General features: G+C 39.8%; 1 protein-coding gene and 1 long non-coding RNA gene across 4 annotated transcripts in view; both read right to left on the reverse strand.

Annotated features, from left to right (window-relative positions):
* Positions 1-2,877: 2,877 nt before the first annotated feature.
* Positions 2,878-4,170, reverse strand: LOC137471328 (uncharacterized). The gene is made up of 3 exons (XR_010997529.1): positions 4,067-4,170; positions 3,504-3,894; positions 2,878-2,957 (listed from the first exon to the last, which is right to left on the reverse strand). It is a non-coding gene; the product is annotated as an uncharacterized lncRNA (long non-coding RNA).
* Positions 4,171-16,432: 12,262 nt separating this feature from the next.
* SOCS5 (suppressor of cytokine signaling 5) overlaps positions 16,433-25,689 on the reverse strand; it is a 34,426-nt gene continuing 25,169 nt past the window's right edge. For all 3 annotated transcript variants that reach the window (XM_068185547.1, XM_068185546.1, XM_068185548.1), the window contains exon 3: positions 16,433-24,170. In XM_068185547.1, coding sequence (XP_068041648.1) covers positions 22,548-24,158 — 1,611 coding nt within the window. In that variant the 5' untranslated portion in view covers positions 24,159-24,170 and the 3' untranslated portion in view covers positions 16,433-22,547. The remainder of the gene's footprint in view (positions 24,171-25,689) is intronic.

Below are 25,689 nucleotides of genomic sequence, written 5' to 3' on the forward strand. Positions count from 1 at the left end.
TCCCTTAGCCTTTCCTCATACGAGATGCTCCAGTCCCTTAATCATCTTTGTTATCCTCAGCTGGACCCACCTGCCGGGACATGGCCCAGACTAACCTGGAGGAGACCAGGGACAGAGGAGCTTGCATGGCTGATACCTAGCAAAGCAACCAAAAGCCTTCACCAAAAACGATTTAATTAGTTTCTATTTAGCATAACTTTTCATCTGTGCTCTCTCCATGACCCTAGCCTGCCTGGGTTTTGTAGAGGAATTTTAGGGCTCCGTGTTTCTGACCAGATCTCATCTACTGTGACAAGTGACAGAACCCAGTGAGTGGCTCCAACCCACAGATGTCCAAAAAAACTTAAGATTTCCTTGCTGCTCATGCAGTTTTTTTAGACGTTTTTTCAAAAATTATTGGTGGCTATTTTTTAAATGGAAGGAGTAGTGAGAAAATAGCTTCGCAGCATATTGGGCTAGCAGATTGTTCAGACTCTGTACAGGCACAATAAAGCCTTTAGGATCCTTTGATTGACATATATAATTAATGTAGCTGTCAAACTTTTGTGCAGCAATTTTATTTTGGCAAGCTATTTCATTGGCCAGGGTTTGCATAAAAGAAATGATCCTCATTGTTGTGGTGCTGCTATTTACAGAGCCTACAGGACAGTCGCATCAGTACAACATAAATATTAATATTCAAATTTCTTTTGAAATACATAATTTTATATGCAACCTCTACTACATGCACATCTTCATACAGGGGAAAAGGCATTGTTCTGCAGAGAGAAGGAGGCCTGAAGCTGCTAGGAGTTGCTCATTCACTGATTCATTATGTAGCCTTTGAAAAGGCACTTAGTCACTCTGCAGTTTAATGCTTCTCTCTGTGAAGCAGAAAACAAAGCCTCAACACAAACTGGGATAACTGTTATCAGTCAGAGTGGCAGAGGTCACAGAGCCAGCATGGGGTCAAGGGGCTGCTCTGAACAGCCCTTGCGTGCACAAAGCCTAGGACAGCTGTGCTTTTCTGAAACAGCTTCTTTCTCCTACCAAAGCAGTGTCAGGGTCAGCTTGGGCTACCTAAGACAGCAGTTGCTGCTTACCCACTACCTTTCTTTGGTTATGAACAATAACGTGCCAAGAAATCACTAGCCTCAGAGAAAACAGGCAGAAAGCTACTGAGAGGGCAAAGCAAAACCGCAAGGAGAGGAAGAAAAAAAAAAGTCTACATAAGCAAGGATGACTCTCACCTCTATTTGCTATGCAGTCAAGCCCACAAGTGGGTTCTGTGTCTGAAGGTGGAAATACAAAGACGTGTCTTGTTCACTGGGGAAAGGCAAGCAACTTCTCAAATTATCTTTAGAGGCTATTATTAGCCTCACTCTAAAACTGATGTACCCTGTGCCCAAAACCACAGCACACACACATTGTATCCATAAAAAGAGATATTCACAGCTCTGAAATTAGAAGTGCTGGGCCCACAGTTTGTACCAGTATCATTTAAAAAAAGAAGTCTGAGTAGTGAGGGCATGGAAAGGACATGCACAGCAAGAACTTGGAAAGAGCATGAAAATCCAGCTTGAGGTGCTGAGGTCAATGGGCACACAATTTTTTAAGAGTGTAACAGGCTTGTTTCTTCAGTCATTCCTATATTCATTTTCAATTCTAGAGACAGGAACTTTGTGTCTACCCCCACAATAATAGTATTGTCTGAGACAAAGCCAACGTGGTACGGTGTGCCAGAGCTTTTCCCAGCCCATTTATGTCATAAAGCATCCAGGAACTGGATGCAGAACAGGAGCTTTATGCCCCTGTTACTTGGGTCCTAAAATACAGAGAAAGGAGACAGGGCACAGAGCAAAGAAGAACAGAGCCTTGTCCTCATTCACATCACAGCTCCGTAAGGCTTTAACACAAAAGATATAACTATATGGTGAAACATCTATGGGGAACACTCTTGCCTGGCACAGAGGTGTTCTGCAGATGGACTTCCAAGGTGGAAAAAGAGTACCAAGTTGTCAATACAAATTACTTCAGGCCAAACTCCAATACATAACTATAGATTCCATATATAAATCCAGCGTTAAACCCAGGAGCAACACAGGTGGGGAGAAAGGAGCCTGGCTAATTTAAATTACATATTTAAGCAGTTCAAGGTAGCTGAATGTAGCACTGATGCCTCTGGGTTGCTGTGTTCATCATTTAAGGTGAACATACAAAACTCAGAGTGCAGGAGCCCAAGGATGTTCCTCACTGGCTTCAAGCTGGCAGTTTCCTAAAAGCAGCACTTGTTGGTTTCCTTGGTTTGCTGACCAGCAGTGCCACCTCCCCTCCCTGCTGCCATGGTGCTCAGCCTTCCCCAGTGTCAACAAAATGACATGTTACTCTACTTTGCCAAACTTTAGCACTGAGAATTTAATTTCAAACAGTTCAGCATCTGCTTTAGTCAAAACAGTTCAGCCATTTCCAAGAATATTATTAAAGGAAAAATATACTGCTTGGCACATGTTAAATAAATCCAGGCAACCTTTTATATGAGGATCTCTAGCTTCAGAAAGGAAATTTTGAAATTTGGCAGAGAGGTGACCTTTGTGGTAGAAACATGCTTATCCCTATTAAAACCTACCAAAATTTGGCCAGATTACAGGGCAAGGAAATACTACGGTTAAGGACCCAATAAAGACTTTTGAGAACTGCAGTTACTTGCTGTTCCTGCTGTGGGCAAGAGGTCCCTATCTCCTACAGAGCTGTAGCTTGTGCTCATCCATTACCTTGGCCAGTTGTGCCTGCACAGGTCCTCCATGGCTGGATGACGAAGTTACAGAGCCAAGGGTCAGTGGAGAGACCAGCATTCCCTCCTGACATCTCCATATATTCCCATATTTTTCTGATACAGGACAGCCACTCCTGTCACACAGCCCAGGTTCAACATCAGCATCACAAGTGCTGAGCAGCACGAGGACACTGCAGAAGACAAACTGTGACCAAATAAATCAGGGCAATTACAATACATAAATGCATAGCTGGAAGAATTAATATCAAATAGACAATGGCATTGTAGACATCCCCTAATAATGAAGGCTTGAATGAAGGCTGTCTCAGGAACACTTTCTGAATGAGATTTGTGTACAGTATAAAGAGAGTTTCTGAAAGAAATATAAATATAGGCCACCATTCTGCAAACCTTCACAAACCCAAGCCCTTGCACTCAGGTGCCATCTCACTGACTTTGCTGCAAAATCAAGGACATTCATGTTAAAAGCACAGACAAGAACATCTATCTGCTCAAAGTGATGTGTTTTAACTGTATTAGTTAATTATACAGAAAATTTTTCTTATGTCATGGAAATGCAGTTTGAACATGGGCAGATAACTGCTCCTGCGTTAAATAGGGAGGAATCAGTATTTGCTGTTGTATTTCTGGCATGAATGGAAGTGGCATGAGTAGGTGGGCTCCAGGTTCCCATTTATCTCTTACAAATAGGGGTTAAGGGGATTTACAGATTTACAATGAAAGCACTCACCTGATTGATAGTTGCAACATTTCAGTAATTCTTCAGTCTTGGCTTATGGAAAAAGGACAATGCCAATCAACCTCCACCTAGACCATGCTATTCCTTCAAGGATTTACAGCCCATCACATCAAGGATATGGTTACAAGGCAAGGAAAAAGATCTATGGAGGAAACACTCCAAGCAGCCATTAGAAAAAAAAGGTTCCACCTTTCACACAAGGGTATCTTCTCCCCAGTCTTCAGCACACTATGCAGTCCTTTTGTGTATCCGTGTGGGAACTCAGGACTCATGTCCATATACTGAGAACTGGCATGTCATCATCATCCTAGAGAATCATTTCAGTTCATGAAGTGCTGCTAGGAGAAGGATTATAATTCCTCTCACCAAAAGACTTGACAGGCTACAAAGGAAGAGTACAAGGAAAAGTTAACTTCTTTGCTGAGGATATGTACACCATCCCAACACAGAACTTATATACATATATAGAAGTTCTATATCTATATATACATTATAGACTTCAGCACATATATATATGTAGATAGATATAGATCTGTGTATTATTATATACATACTTCAGGTCTGGTTAAAGCACGGTGCAGAGCAGAGGGAGTCTGTGGGGTTTTGTTCCATGGGAGAAGCAAAGCATACCTCCTGCAGAAGGCAAAGTGTCCATGCAGACTGCAAAAGGCACTTAACAAACAATTTTGGTTTGTCCTAATGATGCACCATGAACAATCAGGAAAAGAAGAAATGAGCTTGTCCTCCTTAAGTGCACTTGGTGCATTAAGAAGAAAGTGCTCAATGTGGAGCCAGTGCAAGAGGGAAACTTCCCACCTACAGTGCTGCAGGATGCTCTTTCCCAAGAACATGAACCAGGATTATGCATCACAGCAGCAGGTATGGCTGAAATAAGTATGGGCCAACCCAGGCACACATGGACCTTGTGTTATATTTTTTGTTAGCAGAACCCAGATCCTTTGCACAGAAATTGCCTCCCAGATGAGGAAACTGCAACACAAAAAGCATTTGGGTGACTTTCTAATGGGTGACTGCAGAGCCAAAGGCTCATCTCAGCTCTTCCACACACCCAGGCTTGGAGTGCCTGCAAAATCCTTTTTTCCTCTTACACCTCTGAATGATTAAGGCATCATGGCCAGCCATTTTGCAGGGGATTTCAAGAAAATTACATGCCTGATGTTTACATGTTTTTGCCCACGAGACAACTTCGATACACTTTGTGAAACACATGCTTCACAGAAATCTGAGGAGGAAAACCACATAACCAAGAGGAGTAAAATATTGTTCTGTTTGGAACAGACAATTTTAACAAGACTGATTTAATGGGAAGAGGATTTGGTAGACATTTTTAAATGTTGGTAGCAGGTTTTGCTAGACAAAATCTTATATCATTCATTGGATAGACTGCTAATCTGCAAAAACCCATCATTTGAGACCAAACAAATACGATTCTAATGTCAGAGAAATCCCTTGACTTCTATGTGGAGCTTTGGAGACTGTGATACATGGACAAGCCATTTGTGAGTGTAAAGTCTCCCCAGTACTTAATTTTTCCAGGTGACACTTGCTGCCACTTTACTGTTTGAAGGACAACTTGAATTATTATGATGTTTCAACAGAGCACTGCACAGAATGACCATGTTCGTCTTCCCTTCTAAGAGTTACATAAGCAGATAAATGTTTCTGTGTTTAATAACATTAAGATTCCCTCTGCCTGTAGCCTCCTTCAAGAATGTCGCTATTCTGCCTGAGAAACCACATCCTGCTCTGCATCCTATGTGGATTCATTCTGTCAATCGAGAGACGTCAAGCTCAGCAACCTTCCAGGACTGCTGATAATCTCTTGAGAGTCTACAGTAAACATTTCTTTACAGACTGAGTCAGATCTGATGAACTATACAATTTCACAGCACTCAGGAAAGTGTATGGGACTGGCTTTTTAACCATCGCAGATGCAGAGGTGGACTTATAGGCCAACTATCATTTTTCCTAGAGAATATTGAGTATATCTTTTTCCCACTCAGAGAAATATATTAATATTCAAATATTAGTATAATTATTGTTACATGTTTCCCCAGGACTTCAGAGTGTGTCCAGTACTGACTTGAACCCCTATGCAGTAAATCCACTCAGGCTTACCAGGAAACTGGGAATCCAGGGTGCCTATATGCTATAGTCCATGTAACCTGCTACTGCTAAGGGTATTACAAAAATTGGAAAGTCTTATTCTAGATATTGCTCATAGCTGCACAGTGGATTTTCCTAAGTCTGATCCTACTGGAAAACCATCCTACTCAGTTGGTACAATTCACACACATACGGTCAAGGACCTCCCAAAGCATCAGATAACCCACACAGCACCTCAGCCATTTTCCCAAGGGAGATTTGACATTTCTTGGACAAAGTCCTGTATTTGCAAGTTCAAATACATGCTACAGGCAGTAATAGCACTACTGAGTGCATTTGCAGACCCAGCTCCTTGAGATACCTTCAAACAGGTCTCTCCCCACCTCCTGAATGCCTCAGCACTTAAGGAAATCAGACCCAAGTGCCTGATTTCTCAGTATGGCCAGCTGGTTTACACAGACCCAGTGATTTGCCATCAAGCACCTCTCAGAGCACAGCATGAGCAGCTGGCCTCCAGCAAAGCTAACACAGACAGATTCCCTGAGTCTCACCACGCTTCACTTAGAGGATGTCTCATGGCTGCTTTGACATGAAAGTGATCTTCACATCACCTAATGAAACCAGCAGTAGGCTGAAGGCCAGGCTCAGGGCCAAAGCCTGTGCAAACATCTACTGGGAATTAGTCAAATGGCCTTTTGCTGTGGAAAAGAAGTCTGATTTTGAAATCTGCCCTAGAGATCCATAGCAGAGGGCGCCTTCTATGCACAGGCTGAGGCATCACATCACGAGCGATCTCAGCTGAACATGTCTATTTATGATGGAAAGCTAAAGGTGCTATGAGTCAGGTGCCTGACCAGGGATCTCTAATTATACCTTCCAGCTACACGTAATATGTAAATATGCTATGTGGGCAGGAAATGTATGACATAGGAACGCATTTATTATAATTGTTTTAAAGGAATTTTAAAAATATTTAAGTATTTGAACTTTATTTACAGCATGGCAAAAGCTGCTGCATAGAGAGCTGGAAGTGAATAAACTCCTTACCCACAGCTCTCTTACAGGCCACTCAGCAAGATGAAGTGAATGTCACTTTTCTGCTTCAGTTTCTTTTTTTTTTACAGCTACACCAGGCAAAAGTGAGCTATTTAATAAACTGATCTGAGTTTTGCAGATGGAAAGGAATTTATAGAGACTTGTATGATTTATAAAAATGTAATACACGAGTGTTTAAACTGTAGCTTCTTCTGACAAAGTGGACAAATTCCTGGATTTCTTGGTTGATGTTTATAGTAAATTAACCTACTAGGAAAAATGCTGAAGTGACAGCAACAAGAAGCAGAGCGAAGAGGCACAAGGGGGTGAGCAGCAGCGGTGGAAAGGCTCCCCAGGCTAGCATGTGCCCTCAGGAGAAGGACCAGGATGACACTGGTGACAAACACAGTAGCCAAATGCTTTTGTCTGCTATGCTGTGGGATGAGATCACCACATATGCCCATCCCTGGCCTGGCCACTGCTCCCTGGGGACAGCCTGCTCCTCTGCTCCCAGGTGTGATTTGGCAACCTGCAATGTAGGATATGTCTATGCCAACTCCAGGAAAACCATCTAAAATGGCCACAACATAGCTGCCTGACCATAATGGGACTTCCCAATAACGGAGCAGAACATACTCAGGAGTATTTTAGAATCATCTCTATAAGAGCTGTTTGAACCTAAGGGATGGGTTTGGACAGTGACTCGTGGTGCCCGATGCACAGCTGGAGCAGGACTGAATGTACAATTACAGTTATTACAGTCAGCTTGCTATAAAAAATTGCTGCTTCAAAGTGGCATCTAAGAAACCACAAATTATTTCCCATTCAAACGGTAGAAGAAAAATGTGGTATTTTTTGGTACCAGCATGCAGCAGTGTTTGCAACAGCTGTACATGTTTAACTGAAAGGGAGATGATGGGATTTGACAAATTCAGGTTCCAATATTAAAAGTCTGTAATACAGAATTCATCAGCCATGAATCATTTGTGTTATAGATGTGACTTTAAGACCTTCAGTGTCAGGGCAGGCTATGGACCTGTGATATGGTCATACCCATGCTAAATGTCCATTCAGCAACACTTGATGTGATCTATCTCTTCCTTTCTAATTTAAAGGGGAAACAAAACTTACTGATAGAATTACAATTTTCTAAAGAATAAAATTAATGCACACAAGTTGGGAAGCAGCAAAAAAATAACCGTTGAAGTAAATTCCTAAATCAAGTGAAGAGAACCTTTGACAGCAACTGTGCCTCAAGGCTCCCATGACAGTGAGAGAAGTGAGGCAAAGTCTTGTGCTTGACTTGATTCCTGACATGCATCTGGGAACTCCTTGGATGGGGCTGGCATGAAACCTTCACAGCAGGATGATCACTCAGAGGCTTACAACAGACACACCACAGAGAAGAAAAATGTCCCATACCTACTCTGTGGATCAGATGGAACTATCATTTCAGAGGAGGTATCAAGGGAGAGGGTTAAGAGCAAGGAACAATTGCATCTGATGTCCTTGGGCCAGCCAAGCTGCATTGTTCCTCATCTAGTGGGTAACTGCCCCAATATTTTGGGGTTTAGCAGTATTAAATAGTCATTTAAACTGAGTGTGGAAAGGAGGAACAGCCTGAAATAACAGTTGTATGTATATGATGCTTGCCAGTATCCTCTGATAGTAAAATTATCTCTTTGGAGGGCTTACTACTTCTTCTAACAACCCAAAAAGCTGTTAGGTACAAGCTGGGCCTTTTTCTCCTATCAAATTTGTCCAGATTTTACCCTGCTAGAATCACACAGCCAACAAGCAAAGAAAATTTGGAGTTTTTTGTTCCAAGGCACCAAGGGGAAGCAAGTTCCCTAGAGTGTTGTGGTAACAGACTGACTTTGCTGGAGCAATAAAGTCTGCACCCATTCAGCAGTCCCCACTGCCTGTTAAAGTTTCTCAAAGAAGCTTGGGTGTTTGCAGATTTGAGTTATCTCTGAATTCAGTAAAACAGAAGAAAGCTGTTGGCAGCATTTAGCTCACACAGCCACCATAAGAGGGCCAATGACAATCCTACACCAGCACCGCATCTCTGCTTATCTCCACACTTTGCAGAATATTTTCTCTTCTACTTCAAAGCATTCAGCAATTTTCTAAGAGTATCTTTTAGTTTCATCAGCCAGATTCTGGTCTTTAAGGTATCAAGTCTGGAGACGAATATAATTTTTATGTGATGAATTCAGTATTTTCAGGCCTCTCTAGCTTTAGGAGACACTTTAAAAGCCTGCAAACAATGCAGATTGCTTTAAATTTTTATTTTTTTAAAAATTCTCAAATTTGAAAAACACACTATTGGAGATTTTTGTACTTAGAAGTAACAAATATTAGATCAGTCCGACTTCATTATCACAAACAAAATTTAATTTAAATATGATGCCTATTCTGACTATTACCTCTAGCTCTCATAACAGAAAAATTCTTTGGTTAATAGACTTTTCTTTATGTTCTGTAGCTCAGAACACTACAGTACTCTTTTAATGTGTCTCTTCACACATGATAGACCTTTCAGGTGTTGCCATTAAAGGACATTACTGTTTCTCATAATAAATTGGTATAAATAGGAGATTCCACCCCAAAATGAGTAGTCCCATTAGGAATGGGAATGTGGGTATGTCCCAGTTTGCAGTGTAAAATGCTAACATCATAATGTATATTAATTGCAATATTAAAAGAACCGCTTCATCAGGTTTTCTACTATGTATCAATTCAACAGTTTCAGGCAAAGTAAATGCTACAGAAATCTTAACTAAATAGATTTAAAAACAAATCTAAAAAAAAAAAAAAAAAAAACCACAAGCCCAAAACCACCCAAAAATCCCAATGACCAAGCATCATCATCAGAACAGCAGGTCTGGTCTATTCAATTTCAACAATCATGATAGGAAAGAAAAGGCAGTGAATTACTTACAGTTTGTCTCTGTGCCAGCTTCAAACAAACAAAAAACCAAAAAAAAATCCAAGTTAGTTTTTAAATATGTCTACCTATTTAATCACAATTATACACACGAGGAACAGAGACATACAGGACCTCGTTCAAGTGACAATACATGTAAATGAATTACAATGCTCCGTGTTCACACAGCCCATCTTAATCATCTCTGAGAAGTTGAAGAGCCTTTCTGTTGCACAAGCAATTTCTGGGATTGTGATCAAAACTCTTTGGGGTGTGTCCTGATACATCAAATAGTGGGATATCTGTAAAATGGACAGTTACCTGTGACGTCCCTGCAGCTGGTTTCCCTCGCTGGAAGTTAGCAGGCTGAACCTTTGCCATCTCAATATTGCCACAGCACAAGTTGCACATGAGGCCTTTGCCATGGCCATGTAGATCTGCTTTTGGCAAACATGCTCCAGGATGACCACAGGTCTTATCCTAAAAAAGTTTGACTGTAAATACGCATGGAAGACCTGGAAGCAACAGGGAATACTGGCACTCTCTCCCAGGCTGGTTGCTGAGGACAGAGCGAGCTGACTCAGCCTTCACAGTGCGTGATAATATAACAGAGGGTGAGCACACAGGCAACGTAACATGCCACCAAATAGCACTGGATCCCAAGCCAGATGCAGAAAGCAAAGAATAAAGGAGATACAAACTTTCTTTCCACAAATACAAAATAAGAAATCTCTTATTTGGAGCAGTGACCTAATGCCAACACTGAACAAAGCACAGCTGTGTTCCTGGAAGACCCTGGGCTTACAGAGAGTCCAGCAGAGCAGCTGTGGCCCCAGGGCCATGCTGTGGGGCATTTTGAGGAAAGAGGTGAGCCTGCACTATCTATGGCCACCCTTCCCCATGTTGCAGCTTCTGTGCAAACAACATTCAAATGCACAGCACAAAAGCTGCAATAATTTCACAGGCTTGCTGAGTGGGGAGCTAGGGCTCCCGCATTCCACAAGGTATTCCATGAATGCTTCCCAGCCCTCCACCACATAGGCAATGCTGCCTAACCCAGTCCACTGTTTCTGAGTCTACCTACTCAAGTTCTCACAACAAATCAAAACAGCCCCTCATGGCTTTCCCTTAAGTCCCCATTGTAAACTCATTCTAATATCTCATCTCACACAACAGTATTTAATTACTGTAGAATAAACCAATTTAATCAAGACAAAACACATAAATGATTTAAACCTGCAGCTTCAAATTCTTTACTTCTAGATCTACAAGCTCACCTACAGAAAATTGTAGGTGATGTGCTGATCCAGCTCCCGATCTCATGCAGGAGGAATCCCAGCCCTGTCATTTTTAACCTGGGTTCCAATATCTGTTGACCTAAACAGGAGCTGGAATGCAATGATCCTGACAGGTCACTTCCAAATCAGCATTTCCAACTCAATCTTATTTTATGATTCTATAACCCATCACACATATGCCAAGCACATCCTCTAACTTTTACCTAATGTCTATACTACCAACAACTGCACAGTAAGTTTGGGTGGAGACATGACAGAGATACATATGCACAAATTAAGTAAGCTGTAGAACTTGGAAGGTCATTCTGTACATAAACACATTGTAAGAAAGTTTTAAACTTTTTTTGCATGTTTACTGATTAGCTCAAAAACTTTTATGTGAAGGCATTTGCCTAAAGTCTTTTAATCTTTTCCTCATCCATGCAAAGAGATTAGCTTGGCACAGAGAAACATGTTCCCAAAGTACAACTTCAATAAGCTTGAAATTTTTCAGATAATTAACCATAAAAAGTATATGTCTGTTAAAGCACATATTCACTACACAAGAGGTCACAACATCATTTTTACATGAGCAACATCCATTTCCACAGACACTCCACTTGGTAGACAACCCTGCTATCCCTGGAATCTGAATAAATGATGAGGTGCAGTATTTTGCAGTCCCTTGTAGAGAGGGGAGCAGGACACTGTTCTGCTGAAAGCTCACAGTAGCATACTCCTTAGTAAAGATGCAACCACACTTCCAGGTAGCTGCTTTCATTACCCAGTTCACCAGAGTAGTCCAAGCTTTGCTGAGTGGCATTTTAACCACATTTAATATTTTCATCTTCTCACTTTCATTATAGGTGGTGTAACAACCAGCTCTTTGGTTGTGCAGCCTTTAGATAAAAGAGCTGAGACCTGGATTTACATTGTGGAAGGCGGTCCCAAAAAATTTCATGCTGTTCAAATAGAAAACCAAAAGGTTCCTCAATCTCCAAGATAAAATGAGATTATTCAGATATGTATAGTTTTGGGGAAAACTGTAATTAGCACAAACCAAACTCAGGCAAAACAGTAAAGCAAGTGCAAAAGGCAGTTTTGTCAAGAGAGAGGCAGTGCAGGGAGGGACAGCTAGAAGGGCATGCACTGCTCACCCTTGTCATCAATTTGACCGCCAGCAGAATGGTTGCTATGGGCTCAGCCATCTGATTTTCCTAGATGTCTAATCCAATTTAAATACCCGCTAAGGAAAGAGGTTTTAAAATAACATATAGAGATGAAAATTGAAAGAGAATGAAAGGAAATGTTTCTAAATCCATAAGGTTTCTAACCATTGCAGGATGGAGGAGAAAAGCTGAGCAGCAAAGATGGCCACAAACAACTTTTTACTAAGAAGCTCAGACATCAAACAGTGTGCCAGAAGGAAAGGGAAGAACATGTCCCTGCAGAGAAGTGATGACTAAACTTGAAAGAGAGAATCTAATTACTTGGCTTAAGCATTCATTGCTGCTGTTAATTAGGGTATCTCCCAACAGAAAAGCAAAGTCATGATTTAACCCTGAGGACAATATGACTAAGGGCAATGAATAGACGTTTGAGTGGAGATGGTGATTTAAAAGACTGTGAGCAACTCTGAAACAGTGTTGATCGGTGTCTACTTGACTGTTACTGATTAGTTAATCGCTTAGTTATTTTTGGCAAAACTTGCTGTACCACAACAAATTATAAGCTATTACTGAGTCAAGTTAAAATGAACATAGTAAGACTAGACAGTGTTTTAAGAAAACCAAGAGGAGCCCTTTGAATCAACCTGAGGGGGGCAATTATACTGCAGAAATTCTCTTTACACAAAGCTGAAGACAGCTCACTGCTCAGAGTGCAAATTGCTCATCATACGGGTATAGACATTATCTCTGTACTCCAGGAAAAGGCAGCCTGAGGAGAGCTCAGTTCTATTAACCAAGGCAGATGGGCACAATCTCTTACCTTGTACACGATGAAGGGGATGCCAGAACTGGCCCTATTAGGATGGAGGGATTTGCTCTGTAGGCTTACTCAGGCAAGAGCCAGATTCTCTCCTATCACCCCAAGACTTCTGGCTAAAGGAGGGTAGTAAAAACTCTCTAAATACATGCATGGAAAGCAAGGTTTCCTTGCATGGAAAGCAAGGTTGGCCACTAGATCCATTCTCTGCCCAGTCTGAAATGGGAATCAATCTTGTGCCTAGCCCCGTCTTTTTCCACCTACAATAGGTATCCCCAAGGAAGCAAAGGAAGATTGAGCCACATTCAGAGCCTCAGACCATCTTAGGCTGCTTCATGAGGTAGCACCAGTCTTGGGAGGAGCATAAGGATTAGAAATGGAATGTTTGTGAAGAAGTTAAAACTGCCAGAAAGCAGGACTCAGGGCAAGCTCTGGAGGGCACCAGTGCCTGTGAAGCACACAGTGCATGCAGCAAGTGATGACCTGCTGGAAACTGACTTCCAAGGCATCCACCGAGGGCTGCAGCCAAGTAGTGCTTCAGGATGGTGCTCGATGTCTCTCTGGTCAACTGCATCTCTGGAGCCAGTGCCAGTCTTAAATTCCACCCAGAGATTATCAGACACCTGAGAATTTAAGGAGGTCTTAAAGTGACACAGATACCAGTCTTGGAAATAGCTCTTTCAAAGTTTGTGCTGGAACTATTTACAAGCACTTTTCCCCTTCTTTTCCTTTACCTTCCAGTATAACAAAACAAACAAACAAGAAAAAAAAATCTAGTTGAGGTGACAGAGAATATAGATAAAGACTCCTTTAAGTAGGGAATATAGATAAAGACTCCTTTAAGTAAATTATTTTCTAAAATAATTTAGAAAAAAAAAAAGAAGTTGTTGCTGTTTCTTGCAAGCACTGGAGTTAAAACCCTCCTAACAGAATGTTTCCCACTGGTTTTTTCCTGAACAGCATAAACACTGCCGCACTCATCTGATGGTCAGCATGGACTCCACCACATCTGGAACAGTTTAAGCCATGGCCTTCATGCAAAGCCATTCCCACAAAGTCAGGAAAGCAAACCTGCAGTTTAAAAGCTGGATAGCTCAGGCTCAAATGGACGTTTGAAGAACAAGGATGAAACCATCCTCCAACCATGAGTACACAGCGTGTGCCAAGGCTGGGGGTGGAGGGAAGGAGAGCATCATCACAAGAACTTCTAGGGCAGAAAAGTATTTAGCTGAAGTATCAAGGCATCCACATGCCCATAGTATGAATGGTTATACAAGCAACCACTTGAAGGGAAAGTCTGTCTTTTTTCCTCTTGGCACATAATGAAACTGAAGACAAACGATATATAAGTAAAACAGGGTGCTTCTCTAGTACAGAATGATAACAATCTCAGCAATTCCTCGGCTCACGCCAGGAAATTCTCCTCACACAGTGCTTGCAGGTTTATCAGCCTTATCAGATTGGACACAAAAAATAAAATTACAAAAGCAAGGAGGCAAAAGCCAGTGTCTCCACAACAGAGCTTCTAAGGAGCAAATACCACTTTATATAGGAAAACCCAAAGTATGGCTTAACAAAGGCTGGGTTAAGCCATAAAGGGCATTTGGCACTCAGTGCCACACCACTGCATCTCTGCATATTGTGTAGGTCATGTCAGCCATCCCTGAGCAAAAACAATGAAGTGCAGATACACACACCTACCTCAGCTCTACCACTCGCTGAAGGGAGTGTCACACACGTGATGCTCCTCACTGGAGCACAAACTGTTTCACAGATGAATCAAGTACCATCGTCCTTTTTCCATGAAGGGGAAGCCTGAGCAGCAACACATCCCACTTGCCCCACGTCCAGCCAGATTCCAAGCAGTTCTTTGTGGTCTTGTGAAGTCTTTGTCCCACTCTTGAAATCAAGATGAATTTATGTATTCCTAATAAAGTAATAGATGAGAGCTACAACTAATGCTATTCTGAAGATCAGAAACCCTGTAAATAGCATTTTTTATTCATTTGGTAACTTTTTAGGAGAAGCTGTGAAACTCCCAGTGAAGGTTTACAACTTTGACTTTCCAGATATCCTACAACATTTGATGGGAGAGTGGAGTGAAAACAGTCTTCTAAGCAGGTCATGCCAAAATTATTTCATCCACACCAAAGCTATCAGATGTTGGAAATCTCAGATGTGAAACCACCCTAATGTCCCTCACACCACCAGCTGCTTCAGAGGTGAAGTTACAACACAAAGCTTTCTTATGGATTTGTTTGTCCAGGTCCTTTGTGTTTAGTTGCAGCAATCTCTACTGTGCTTAGAACTCTTGCATTCAATCCAGGTAAAAAAATGCTTACTGGACCCTTAGAAACCCAAGAAAAACCCTGTAAGAACGGATTCTGCTCTGCACTACTTGTGCTAGTGTAACAGACATTCTTCGCAGGGCCTCTCCTACATCTATTCTATATACTGACATGTTCTCTTCTAGATACCTGCAAAGTCACAACATGACAGCTTTCTAAGAGACTCCTAAAATTGCCTTCCCTAGGAAAGTGATGCAGAAGATACTGATTTTAGGAACTTTAGCTTCAGAATACGTGGTGTTTTGAAACCCTTTTGAAGTATCACTGTGCCTGTATTTTCCTTAGCTAAATACATAAAATACTTAATATAATATTAGGATATCTGCCATAACTTTTACAGAATTTGAGATTAATATTTCAAATGCACCACTACAACAGGCAAATCAATTTCCATAACTTTAATTTCTTAATCAATTACGGATTTATTTCAGGTGAGTTTAAGACACATAGGCTTCTCCATGTACCAATGAAGCTAAAACTACAAGGGCAATCTCTTATTATATAAAACAGCCAAAACCACATGGTTTGTTTTCAGGGTTTCAGTCTTCTGTTAGTTCACCAGTGATGAGCTATAAATACTCCAATGAAGCCTAGACTAAATGTATTTTTAGGAGTAGTGGTCTAGAAAATACATAATTAACAAATTAAGAAGCCCAAAATAGTTCCACAGAGCAGCCCACGACACTTGTTCAGCTTGTCACATGGTTGTTGCTGTGCCCAGCTATAACTGCTCACCAGCAGCATTTTGCTCAGTTTTCATAATTGGCTATAGGGTTTGCATTAATTTGCTTTCGGAGCAGCTCCCATCAGGCACAGAGGAGAAACACTCTCAGTTTACAGGATGACATCTACATCTGTTCCTGAGTTTGTGTTCATGGGGGCTGTGCTCTAGAAGACCCGTCTCTGTCACATAAACAAGTCCTTAGCCCACAGCTGGAGAGACAAACACTTTAAGTGATTTAAGTGAAAATTCGCTAAACTAATTGATGAATTTCAGAGACTGACAAAACTTCTGAAGATAACAACTGTGTATCTCTTCACTCAAGTATTTTAGATGAAACAGAAAAGAACTCTTAACATGAGTTACTGATTACTTATTGTTCTTGACATATGCAATTAAATATTTGTAAAACTAAGCATTTACAGCATGGACTTAAAATAAACTCATTAAACCCACAACTTTTTGCTCCCAAACCAATATAAAAATAAAACAATATGGCAGTTTATACCCCATTTATTAAGACAGAGCTGTCTGTTACTTAATACACTAATTGGGTAGCCATAAATCACATTATTTTCTTACTCTATTAAGATGCAAGACAGTTTGGCAACCAAATAACAAAGGCAAATTAGGCAGGGTGGAGAAACATTTAAGCTCCAGTGAGTTAAAGAAGATCTAAGCTGGGGAGACCTAAACCAGCAGAGTTATACAAGATGCTGGCAACAGGTGATGCTCGGCATGGCGTGCTTGCCAGCCAACTCCTCGAGTGCCCCATGGGCCTGCCAGGCCCCTTCAACTGGAATGTCAGAAAAGGTCCAGGGACCGTCTGGATGCCACTTTTTTGGACATCTACCAAAGAGCGCACCACCAAAGCTACAGTTTCTGTGTAGGGATCGCATAGTTTTTTGTAAGAATGAAGGCTTCTGGTAAGAAAGTTTATAGTGCAATCTGAATTAATTTGTGCCCACAGTGTCATTATTCATTTTCCCAAAACAGTTTAAATATAATTGTGTAGGAATTTGATATCTCTGTAAAGATAATACAAAGCAGTGCTTATACAGTCGGTGACTACATAGATTCAATTTTAATAAATATATCTCTTCAAGCTTTTGCAAAACTACAAGTATGAAAGCAAGAAGTGGCAAAGCAGCCAAGTGCTTCTGTATCTTCTGAATGCTATTAAAATTCTCAGGGCTCTGAGGAGTTCAGATACCCTACTGCACAGGAAGCACATGCTGTGTTCAGTTTAACAGCTGCTCAGGGAAGAGCAAAACCTAGTTCTACTTCCTCTTTGCCAATGTGCCACCAAGTTACATCTCCTGCTGAGAAGTCACAGAGGTTGCTTTACTCCAGACAAGCAAGTTCAGATATGTTTCTGCTTGGCAGCATAGCTGTGTGCTTAACATGGAAATTTGTAACACGAGTTGTACTGCGCAGACTTACACACTTTTTTTACTACTGTAGACAAAAAGGGGTCAAGCACCAGGAGCTTCAGCTCATAAACTCATTGTGCTGGCCCTAGGGAACCTCGCTGGTAACAGCTGTAGCCTTAATGCAAATTTACAAAGTGAACACTTACTCAGCTTGAAAAGCATACACACAATAGTTACCCTGATAACAACAAATACAGTATCAGGTTAACATCCTGTTGATAGACAATTTTTGTAAACGGAATATTTTATAAAATCACAAATAGCAATGCTTCATTGAAAAAACAGATTTAATTTGCTTCTTGAAACAACTATTTTTAAATCAGTCTGGCAATATGCAAGCAAATTAAGTAAAAGCACCAGATTTTTTTTCAGTTTTCAAAAGATTGTAAGATTTAAGTCACCAAGAGACTGTTTGGGTTTTGATTTTTCTTTTTTAAAGAGTCTTGATTTAAGACAGTGACAGAGGAAAATGTCTAAAAAGCATCTTCAAAAGATTCTTATCTCATTGCAAAACATTCACTTTATGTATTTTGACATAAAAACATCAAACCTTTTTCTTTTCAAAGCCCTCACCAGAAGCATTTTCAATTTTAAAAAAATGCTTAAAATTCAGACATTTAAAGTCATCTACATTCAGCAGATGCAACTCATGGTCAAGCTAAATGATTCTCTGTACATCAATACTGCAAAAAGGAAAAGAGTAATTAGCAGTGTTACACCACACTCCATAGGAATTAATACTTTAAAAGCCAACTGATTTGATTTCTACTTAAAAATAAACAGGTATGAAAAATCTCCTTTGGTCACACTCCAGAAACAACTGTTTAGGTAAGTGTGACAACAGCAGGAAAAAACACAACAATCAACTGGTCATAATATGTAAGTGCAGGTGAAGATACACATAAAATAGTCCTTTTAACTGCAAAGCATGCCATACACAGACAGAATTTTGAGAATTCCAATATATTAATGCTCACCATATTGGTGTACTTCAGTAGCTTCAAAAAAGACCATGAATGTAAACATGCTTGGAGGCATCTTATCAACATACAAATATACACGTGTCAGATACTTGCAGACTAAGGTCTGGCACACATATGCTCACTTCACAACAAAACTTTCAGAAAATGAGGCTCAAAAAGTGCTTTCATAATTTTAAATATGAGTTTTAAATGTCTTAAATGGAGAAATGCTATTTTAGAAAAGCATCAACTAAGATTCAGTTCATATTTTTCCATTAAATACTGTCTTTCTAGATAACTTTGGAAAAAAAAGTAACCATGATGCCTGCAGATATATCTCTCTGGCACTCAGCAACTTCTGACAATGACAACTTCTGTCTTACATGCAATTCTGCAGCAGAGAAAAACTTTAAAGCATTCTGCAAATATTTTGGCTTGCACATGGAGACTGGAGTAAACAGGTTTTTTTACTACAGAAATTTAGAACCTTTGCTTGTTTCTAAGTAGTGCCGAACCTTAAAGATAAATAGGGACTTAAGGATTTGAGTGACATCTGTAAGGCTTGACTTCATATTGTCAAACACTACAGATAAACAGACACATCTTTTCACAACTCTATGCTTCTGATTTAAGGACTTATTTTGTTAGCAGCAATTCTTCAAATGCGAATAAAATTTAAAAGTACATAAGTGCAAAACATTAATTAGTAACTTATTTTCTTCACAAGTTCCATTCTGACAAGTAAATTATCTGGACAAGTGTACTTGCCTTACAAGTATTTTCAAGAGTTATGCATTTAAAACTGATAAACACCACAGACCTGATAAAAACTGGTAAGAGATTCTAAACTCGTAAACCCTTCCTGGATACTCAAAATATAGTATATTTTCCTTTCTCCAATTCCATAGGAAAATAAAATACCTTTGGTAAGATTCCTCACAAAACCTTCCTACAGAGCAAGCACTTTCTATAGCTCTTTCTGCTGAAACAAGAATCACCTCAAAAAACCTCTTGACAAGACTGAGGCTCAAAAACTCATCTGTCATGTAACCAAATTAGATTGGAATAATACAAGTGTACCTTTTTACACTGAATCCTACTGTTAAAAATAAATGAAGCTGTGGTTTGTGCACCTTTTTAAGATGTTTAAGGTTTCCTAAATGAAACCAGAATGAGAAACAAAAATGACAAATCAACTATTTGCATTCTCTACCTACTAGCATTTTAATGCCTTTAGAACTGAAAATGCATTCATTAAGCAATACGCTGCAACTGGAATAGGCAACACTCAAGTCCACCAAAATTTAAAAAGTATTTCATTTTAGCATAACCGCACTAGCAAATTATTCTGTATATTTCAGTGAAGCAGAGCTTTAAAAGAGTTGTAGAGAAATAGATCATTCCTTTTTTGTGTTTTAGGGGAGCAAATCTCTCCATAAAGATTATTTATACAAAAGCAAGAGCAAACTTTCTGATATAAGGGTTTGGGGCTTTTATTTTTTTTTCCCAAAGATTCCACCACATGATTAAAAATTAGATGAATGTGTATTCCTGACCACATCGGCAATGTCACAGCTAGTTCATGACAAGCAACTGCAATGAGTGTAAATGAAAAACAGGTCCCTACACAGGGGCAAAGCTTGGTTGCAGGCTGACTGTATGACACTAATATTGAAAGCAAGCATTTAAGTAAACTCATCTGGCATTCAGATCTGACTGAGGGAACAGTGAGAACGACACAGTGAAGGTACACTTAGGTGCAATTTCATGCTGGTGACTTTTTCCTCTTTTTATGCTTAGAGTAGATTTTAAACCAAGAGTTGCATATCTAATGACACATACACAATTCAAAACTTAAGAGACCAAGAGCACAACTGTACACATAATTACATAAACTTAGTATTTACATATTCTAAACAAAGTTCCATTTTAACAGTTGAAGTCTTTTAACACATGAAAGAAGATAATCTACTACAAAGAATGCATAACGGGATCACAAACGTTACACAAGCATATAAACACATGTTTTAAAGTGCTTTCTGGGTGCTTCAGATTAAACCCTCACAGTACGAACTTTTATGTAGTGCTGTTCCAGTCATTACAAAATTATTTAAATCACTCCTCTTCAGGTGCATTGTGAGTTCAGGAATAATGACAACACCACTGATGTAAAAGCTTTAGGCTCTACAACATAAATGTATACATTACTTAGGTTCAGATGAAGTTGTCAAATACTTTGGTTTATCATAGCTTGGGATAAATATTTGATAGAACAATAATTGCACCTCTCCACTCTTGAGTTTGTTTTTTTTTAACTAAAAAAATACCCCAACATAAATTGACAGTATTCTTTGGTAAAATCAGGGCATTTGGCCAGCTTGTGTGTACATCTATTTATCAAAATAGCCTAAAAGTGAACAAATGCCGCTGTTGTACTGTCAATTTGCAGGAATAAGCGTTCCTCAGTGGGGAGTATCAAAATATTAACCTTAGCAGTTACTTATACAACAAGCTGAAACACTTTCAGCAACCATTGCAGGGAATCAATAATGTTTTAGAACACTTTTTGCTTAACATTTATCCTTTGCATTACAAAAACCTGTAAATGCTCTATGCCTGCAGACAAGTCCACTACCTTGCAGTGACTACAGAAACGTTATTCAATGGTGTACACTGTCAAGTTGCTTTAACAAAAACCAGGAATAAGGTGTGCTGACCAACTAATACTCAACTGCACAGTACTTGTTCATTACCTATCCTAAATACTAAGAAAAGCCTATTAAAAATTCATTTAACTGCTACAAGTTACATGAATATATAAAAACAGAGCAGATATACAAGTATAACACTGAACATACTGTACTTTATTAGCACAAAAAGCCAGAACAAGGCACAGCAAGCAGAAAAATACATCAATAGAAGGGTTAGTGTAGCATACAAGAATAATGTTTATTGTACTTGCAGCCAAAATGTTTCCTGCCTCGCACAGGTCACTGCCTTAGAGAAGTAAGAAATAAAATACTGTAGCAGCTGGTAAAGAAACTAGGGAGCACTCAGAATTGGTGCAAAACATTAAACAGGGGTCAGAGCATTCCAACAAAATTTTAGTGCAGAATTTCTAAGATAGAACTACTTTTAAGTTCCATCTCCACGTAAATAAGCAAACAGAAGTTAGAATCTTGTTGCTAAGTAATCTGTTGAAACTATCATCAGTGCATATTACTTTAAAACATTTTTAAAAGTGCAGATGGAAAGATATTTACAAATAAAGTGTACCAGTACCTTTGAAACCTGACATTTGCTTCAGATATGTCAGATTTTGTACTCTGATTATAATAATTCATCCACTTATCATGTTCTCCATAAAAATATCAGATGACTTTAAATAATTAAGCATTTTTTCTTGTCACTATTACCTTGCATTGTAAGTTACTAGCAGTCAGGCCACCAAAATCTGTTTTGGAAAAAACCCACAACCTTCTGTTTCACAGCAATAATATTATTCTGTGTCCTGCCACAGAAGCAGCAACTCATACTGGAAGGCATTTTTAACTGTCTGAGACAGTATTACATTTGCTAACAATGCCACTTAAATCTCCAAGTGTTTGTAACAGAATTACAGTACTGAGCAGGCATATTCAAGTCTTAATGAATAGGAAACCTTATACACTGTGAAAAGCATGATTCATCTGTTAGCATCAAAGCACCATTAACTCTTAATGGACTGCTTCTAATGAACTGCTCTTCATTACAAGAAAATATTCACTAGTATTTGGAAACTTATTTTTGAGCTAAATTATTATTTTGAGTTGAGGAAAGCTTTCAAGAAGAGAAATTTTAAAAAATACTTCAAATATTAGCAAAAATGCCCCTCCAATAAAGCCTTTCTTTAACAGCATTACATGAATGCCCCATGGAAATGCCTCATAGTTTCTTCATCCAATTACTACAGCTACAAAAGGGAAACAAAATATTTAGAAATTAGCAAAAATATTTCATTAGGCCTTAAGGAAAAACATGCAGAATTGTGTCTGCTTATTGTTTCCAAGAGGCATCGCAACTTAGTTTGATTAACAGCAGGCAGCATCTGACAGGATACTAACACACAGCTTAAATAGGGTATTGCAGAAAAGCTAGACGTCATCGGTGCGCTTGCTGCAGTTAAACTGTAATACACAAAAAAAAAGCATGTTCCAGAAACTTATTCTGATTTCCATTTACTTTGTTTTTATAGGTTCCCGCTCCAGCCATCGCACCCTAACTTTTTGTTTATAGTGATACTCCTTTAGAAAGTCTTGCAACATTGAGGGTAAAGGAAGGTCATCAATTCCATCGTATGTAGTGCACCTGCAGATTACTGCCCGGCAGATATACTGCAGACTAAAGGGGAAGGTCCTGTTCAGAGATACAGTAAGCAATGGCTCAAAGAACATGCAAGAGCTGGGGTCTTTGTAGTGTTCCAGAAGCCCCGTAATAGTGGAGGAGTGGAACACACAGGGGTCGTGGGCATCAAAGCTGAAGTTGTGGTTCCACTGCTCAATGCGTGCGTGCAGGGAGCGGTTGTAGCGGCGGAAGCTCACAGAGAAGAGGTAGTCCTCCTGCGCAGAATCCCTGAGCAAAAAAGTGCCTTCGGGTTTACCTTCCAGAAGTGCTTCTGCTTCATAGCGGTCCATGACGCCCCAGTAACACGGGTTACCTGTGATCTGGAGCAAGTCTGGCACGAGGCAGTGAATGTAATCGATCTGAGTATGCACTTTCCAAGCCCCCTGCCTGTTGATATGGCCATGGCTCTCTCCTGACATCTGACGCTGCTTCTGCCGGCGCGACTGCAGGCAAAGCGTTGTTGTGTCCTCTTCGGAGTCACAGTGCCCTGGAGGTGTTATGGTTTTGTCCCCGGTCAGCTCAGTCATACCAGGGGCTAACTTTGGTCCCAGTTTATACAATGGATTTACCTGTGCTGTAGCTTCAAAAGTGTGTATTTGGGCATTGGGAGGGGGATCAACCCCTTCTTCAATACTAAGCCTACGTCTCTCTCTGAGCCGGTCTTCTTCATCTTCTGTGGAAACCAAGGAAGGATCAAATGTGTCAAAGAAAGTTGAATGAGGGCTCACAGGTGCTGTGTGTTGTTTAATCAGATGCCACTTCTGGGCCAGATCTGAGCCTGCAGGAAAAGGGCATTTATCAAGCATTAGTTCAGAGAGATGGATCTTTCTTTTGTTAGAAAACAGAGGTTTGGACTGTTTGCTGTAAGTTCTCATGGGAAAACACAGCCCAACAGTATCTTGGAGACGCTGTCGCAGAGAACGGCTACCTACTGTCCTGCTGGATGCTGCGTCCATGTCACGGACTGAGCTCACCCCGTACCTTCTCTCCCTCCTCTGCAAACCACTTTGTGTTCTACCAAATCTTTTTTCAGTATCCAACGAGCTCTGTGTTTTGGTAGAGCAGGAATGCTTCTTCTTCCCACCCCAAGGAGCATGCCGAGAATAAGAGTCCCTTCGAGCAAGCCTGGCTTCTGTGGTGACACATGAGTCATTCTCTTTCTCAATGCTTATTTCAACAATCTGAGGAATTTCTGTGACACAGTTTTGGTTCCGCCTTGCTGAATTCTTTGAAGGACTTAAGCCTAATTGCAAAGCAATGTTTTCTCTCAAAGGGCTGCTGGGCTGTTGTTGAGTCAAGTTAGTTATCTGGATGGCTTTCTCTTTACCAGATGAGCAATTATTGGAGTTCACAACTATACTCTCATTCTGGCTTCCACCCTCATGACTAAAGAGATTCTGGCACCTGTATTTGAAATTGTTCCACATCTTTCCCACTTTATCCATGGATTATGTTATCTAAATCAAGAGGAGAAGAAATAGTAAAATAAAAATATAGTTTTAAAACATGAGGATACATCTTCAGTTATCAATTAAGTTACAGACCTAGATGACTATTATTAATTGAATGCAATACATTTTAAAAAGTGCCCTAGTCTTTGTAGGGTTATGTGGAAGCAAGATGCATCACACCATTTCGACATTTAGAAAATATTTATATTTTTGAATATTTTCTAAATGAGTATTTAGAAAATCACCACAAAGAAAGTGCTTAGGAAATTACAAACATTTCATTTACAAGTAGGCCCTCCTATTTTTCTGTAGGCACGTAGGTAGGTCTGCATAGTTCTATTTGATGAATAGGAAATACATAGTCTAAAATTCTTCATTTAAGAAAGAATTTTTAAGTCATGTTAGGTATGACTCTCTGATAAGCTTCCAATAAGCAGCAGTAAAACAAATCCTGAATAAGAACTGTTCAGGTCACTCCAAACTAGGAGAGCTGTTAGTAAAATCCAACAAATGCACTGCAAATGTCCAGATATATCATGTAAAACAAAAGCTCCAGCTGCACACCACATAAATTCCAAGATATAGCTTTGTAAGCTTAAAAGAATTAGCACAAAAATAGAAATTTAGGGGGGAAAAAAGCATTCATCCTTATTAGATGAGACAATCACCAAAAGACAATTTTAGAATTAGAAAGTCTCTGATACATTAATGTAAGCCATATGAAACAGCTGAAAAAACCCACCAACCAGTGGTTGGCTTTATTACTTAAGATATAAAAGAATGAAAGAGCCCAAGGAGCTTTCCTATATTTAGTAAAAACACTTAAAAAGAAAGCAGCTCCACAGCAGAAATACGATGACAATGAATCATGAAGATACTGTAAAAAGATAAAAACACTAGCAGTGTGTATTCTGAAACTACATCTTTAGAAACTGAGTTTGATAATTGGAACAAGACTGCCAAAATTATAGGACTGCCCTAGGAAAGAGAGAAACAGGCTAATTCTGTACTAAAAAAAGTCAGGCAATGCCAAACTAAATTAGATCTAATTCAGTTCTGAGAGAAGTGATAAACTTAAAAGACTAAAACACATCATCTTATCTAATTTAACTCTTTATGGAAACTGATCTGTTATTTGGAAACATATTATTTTGCAGCAACACTCCTCTGTTGCTGCACTTCTTTTCTGTTCATAACTGGAAAGGAATCTGAAGCAGTGACTAAATGCACTGGGGCTCATGACATAAAATGGATGATAAACAAGTAGGCAATGCTCTGGTGATCCAACCTACAAGTCCTTATAACAGGAGTATAGTTGTAAGCCTACGACTTTATAGCAGAATCCACTGAGACTGGAGAAGGGTCAGAGGCATAGCTTACATGAGAAATATGAAAGAGAATGAATGTGTAACACCTGACTGTGATAGGAACAAAAAACAAAAGCTTTCTATCTCACTCTGTCATCAGATCATCCAGCAAACCCAGCAAGCCAGGTACCTAACTTAAGAATTGAGTGTGGATGAGG

The sequence above is a fragment of the Anomalospiza imberbis genome, chromosome 3 (assembly GCF_031753505.1).
Source record: "Anomalospiza imberbis isolate Cuckoo-Finch-1a 21T00152 chromosome 3, ASM3175350v1, whole genome shotgun sequence".
Taxonomy (NCBI): domain Eukaryota; kingdom Metazoa; phylum Chordata; class Aves; order Passeriformes; family Viduidae; genus Anomalospiza; species Anomalospiza imberbis.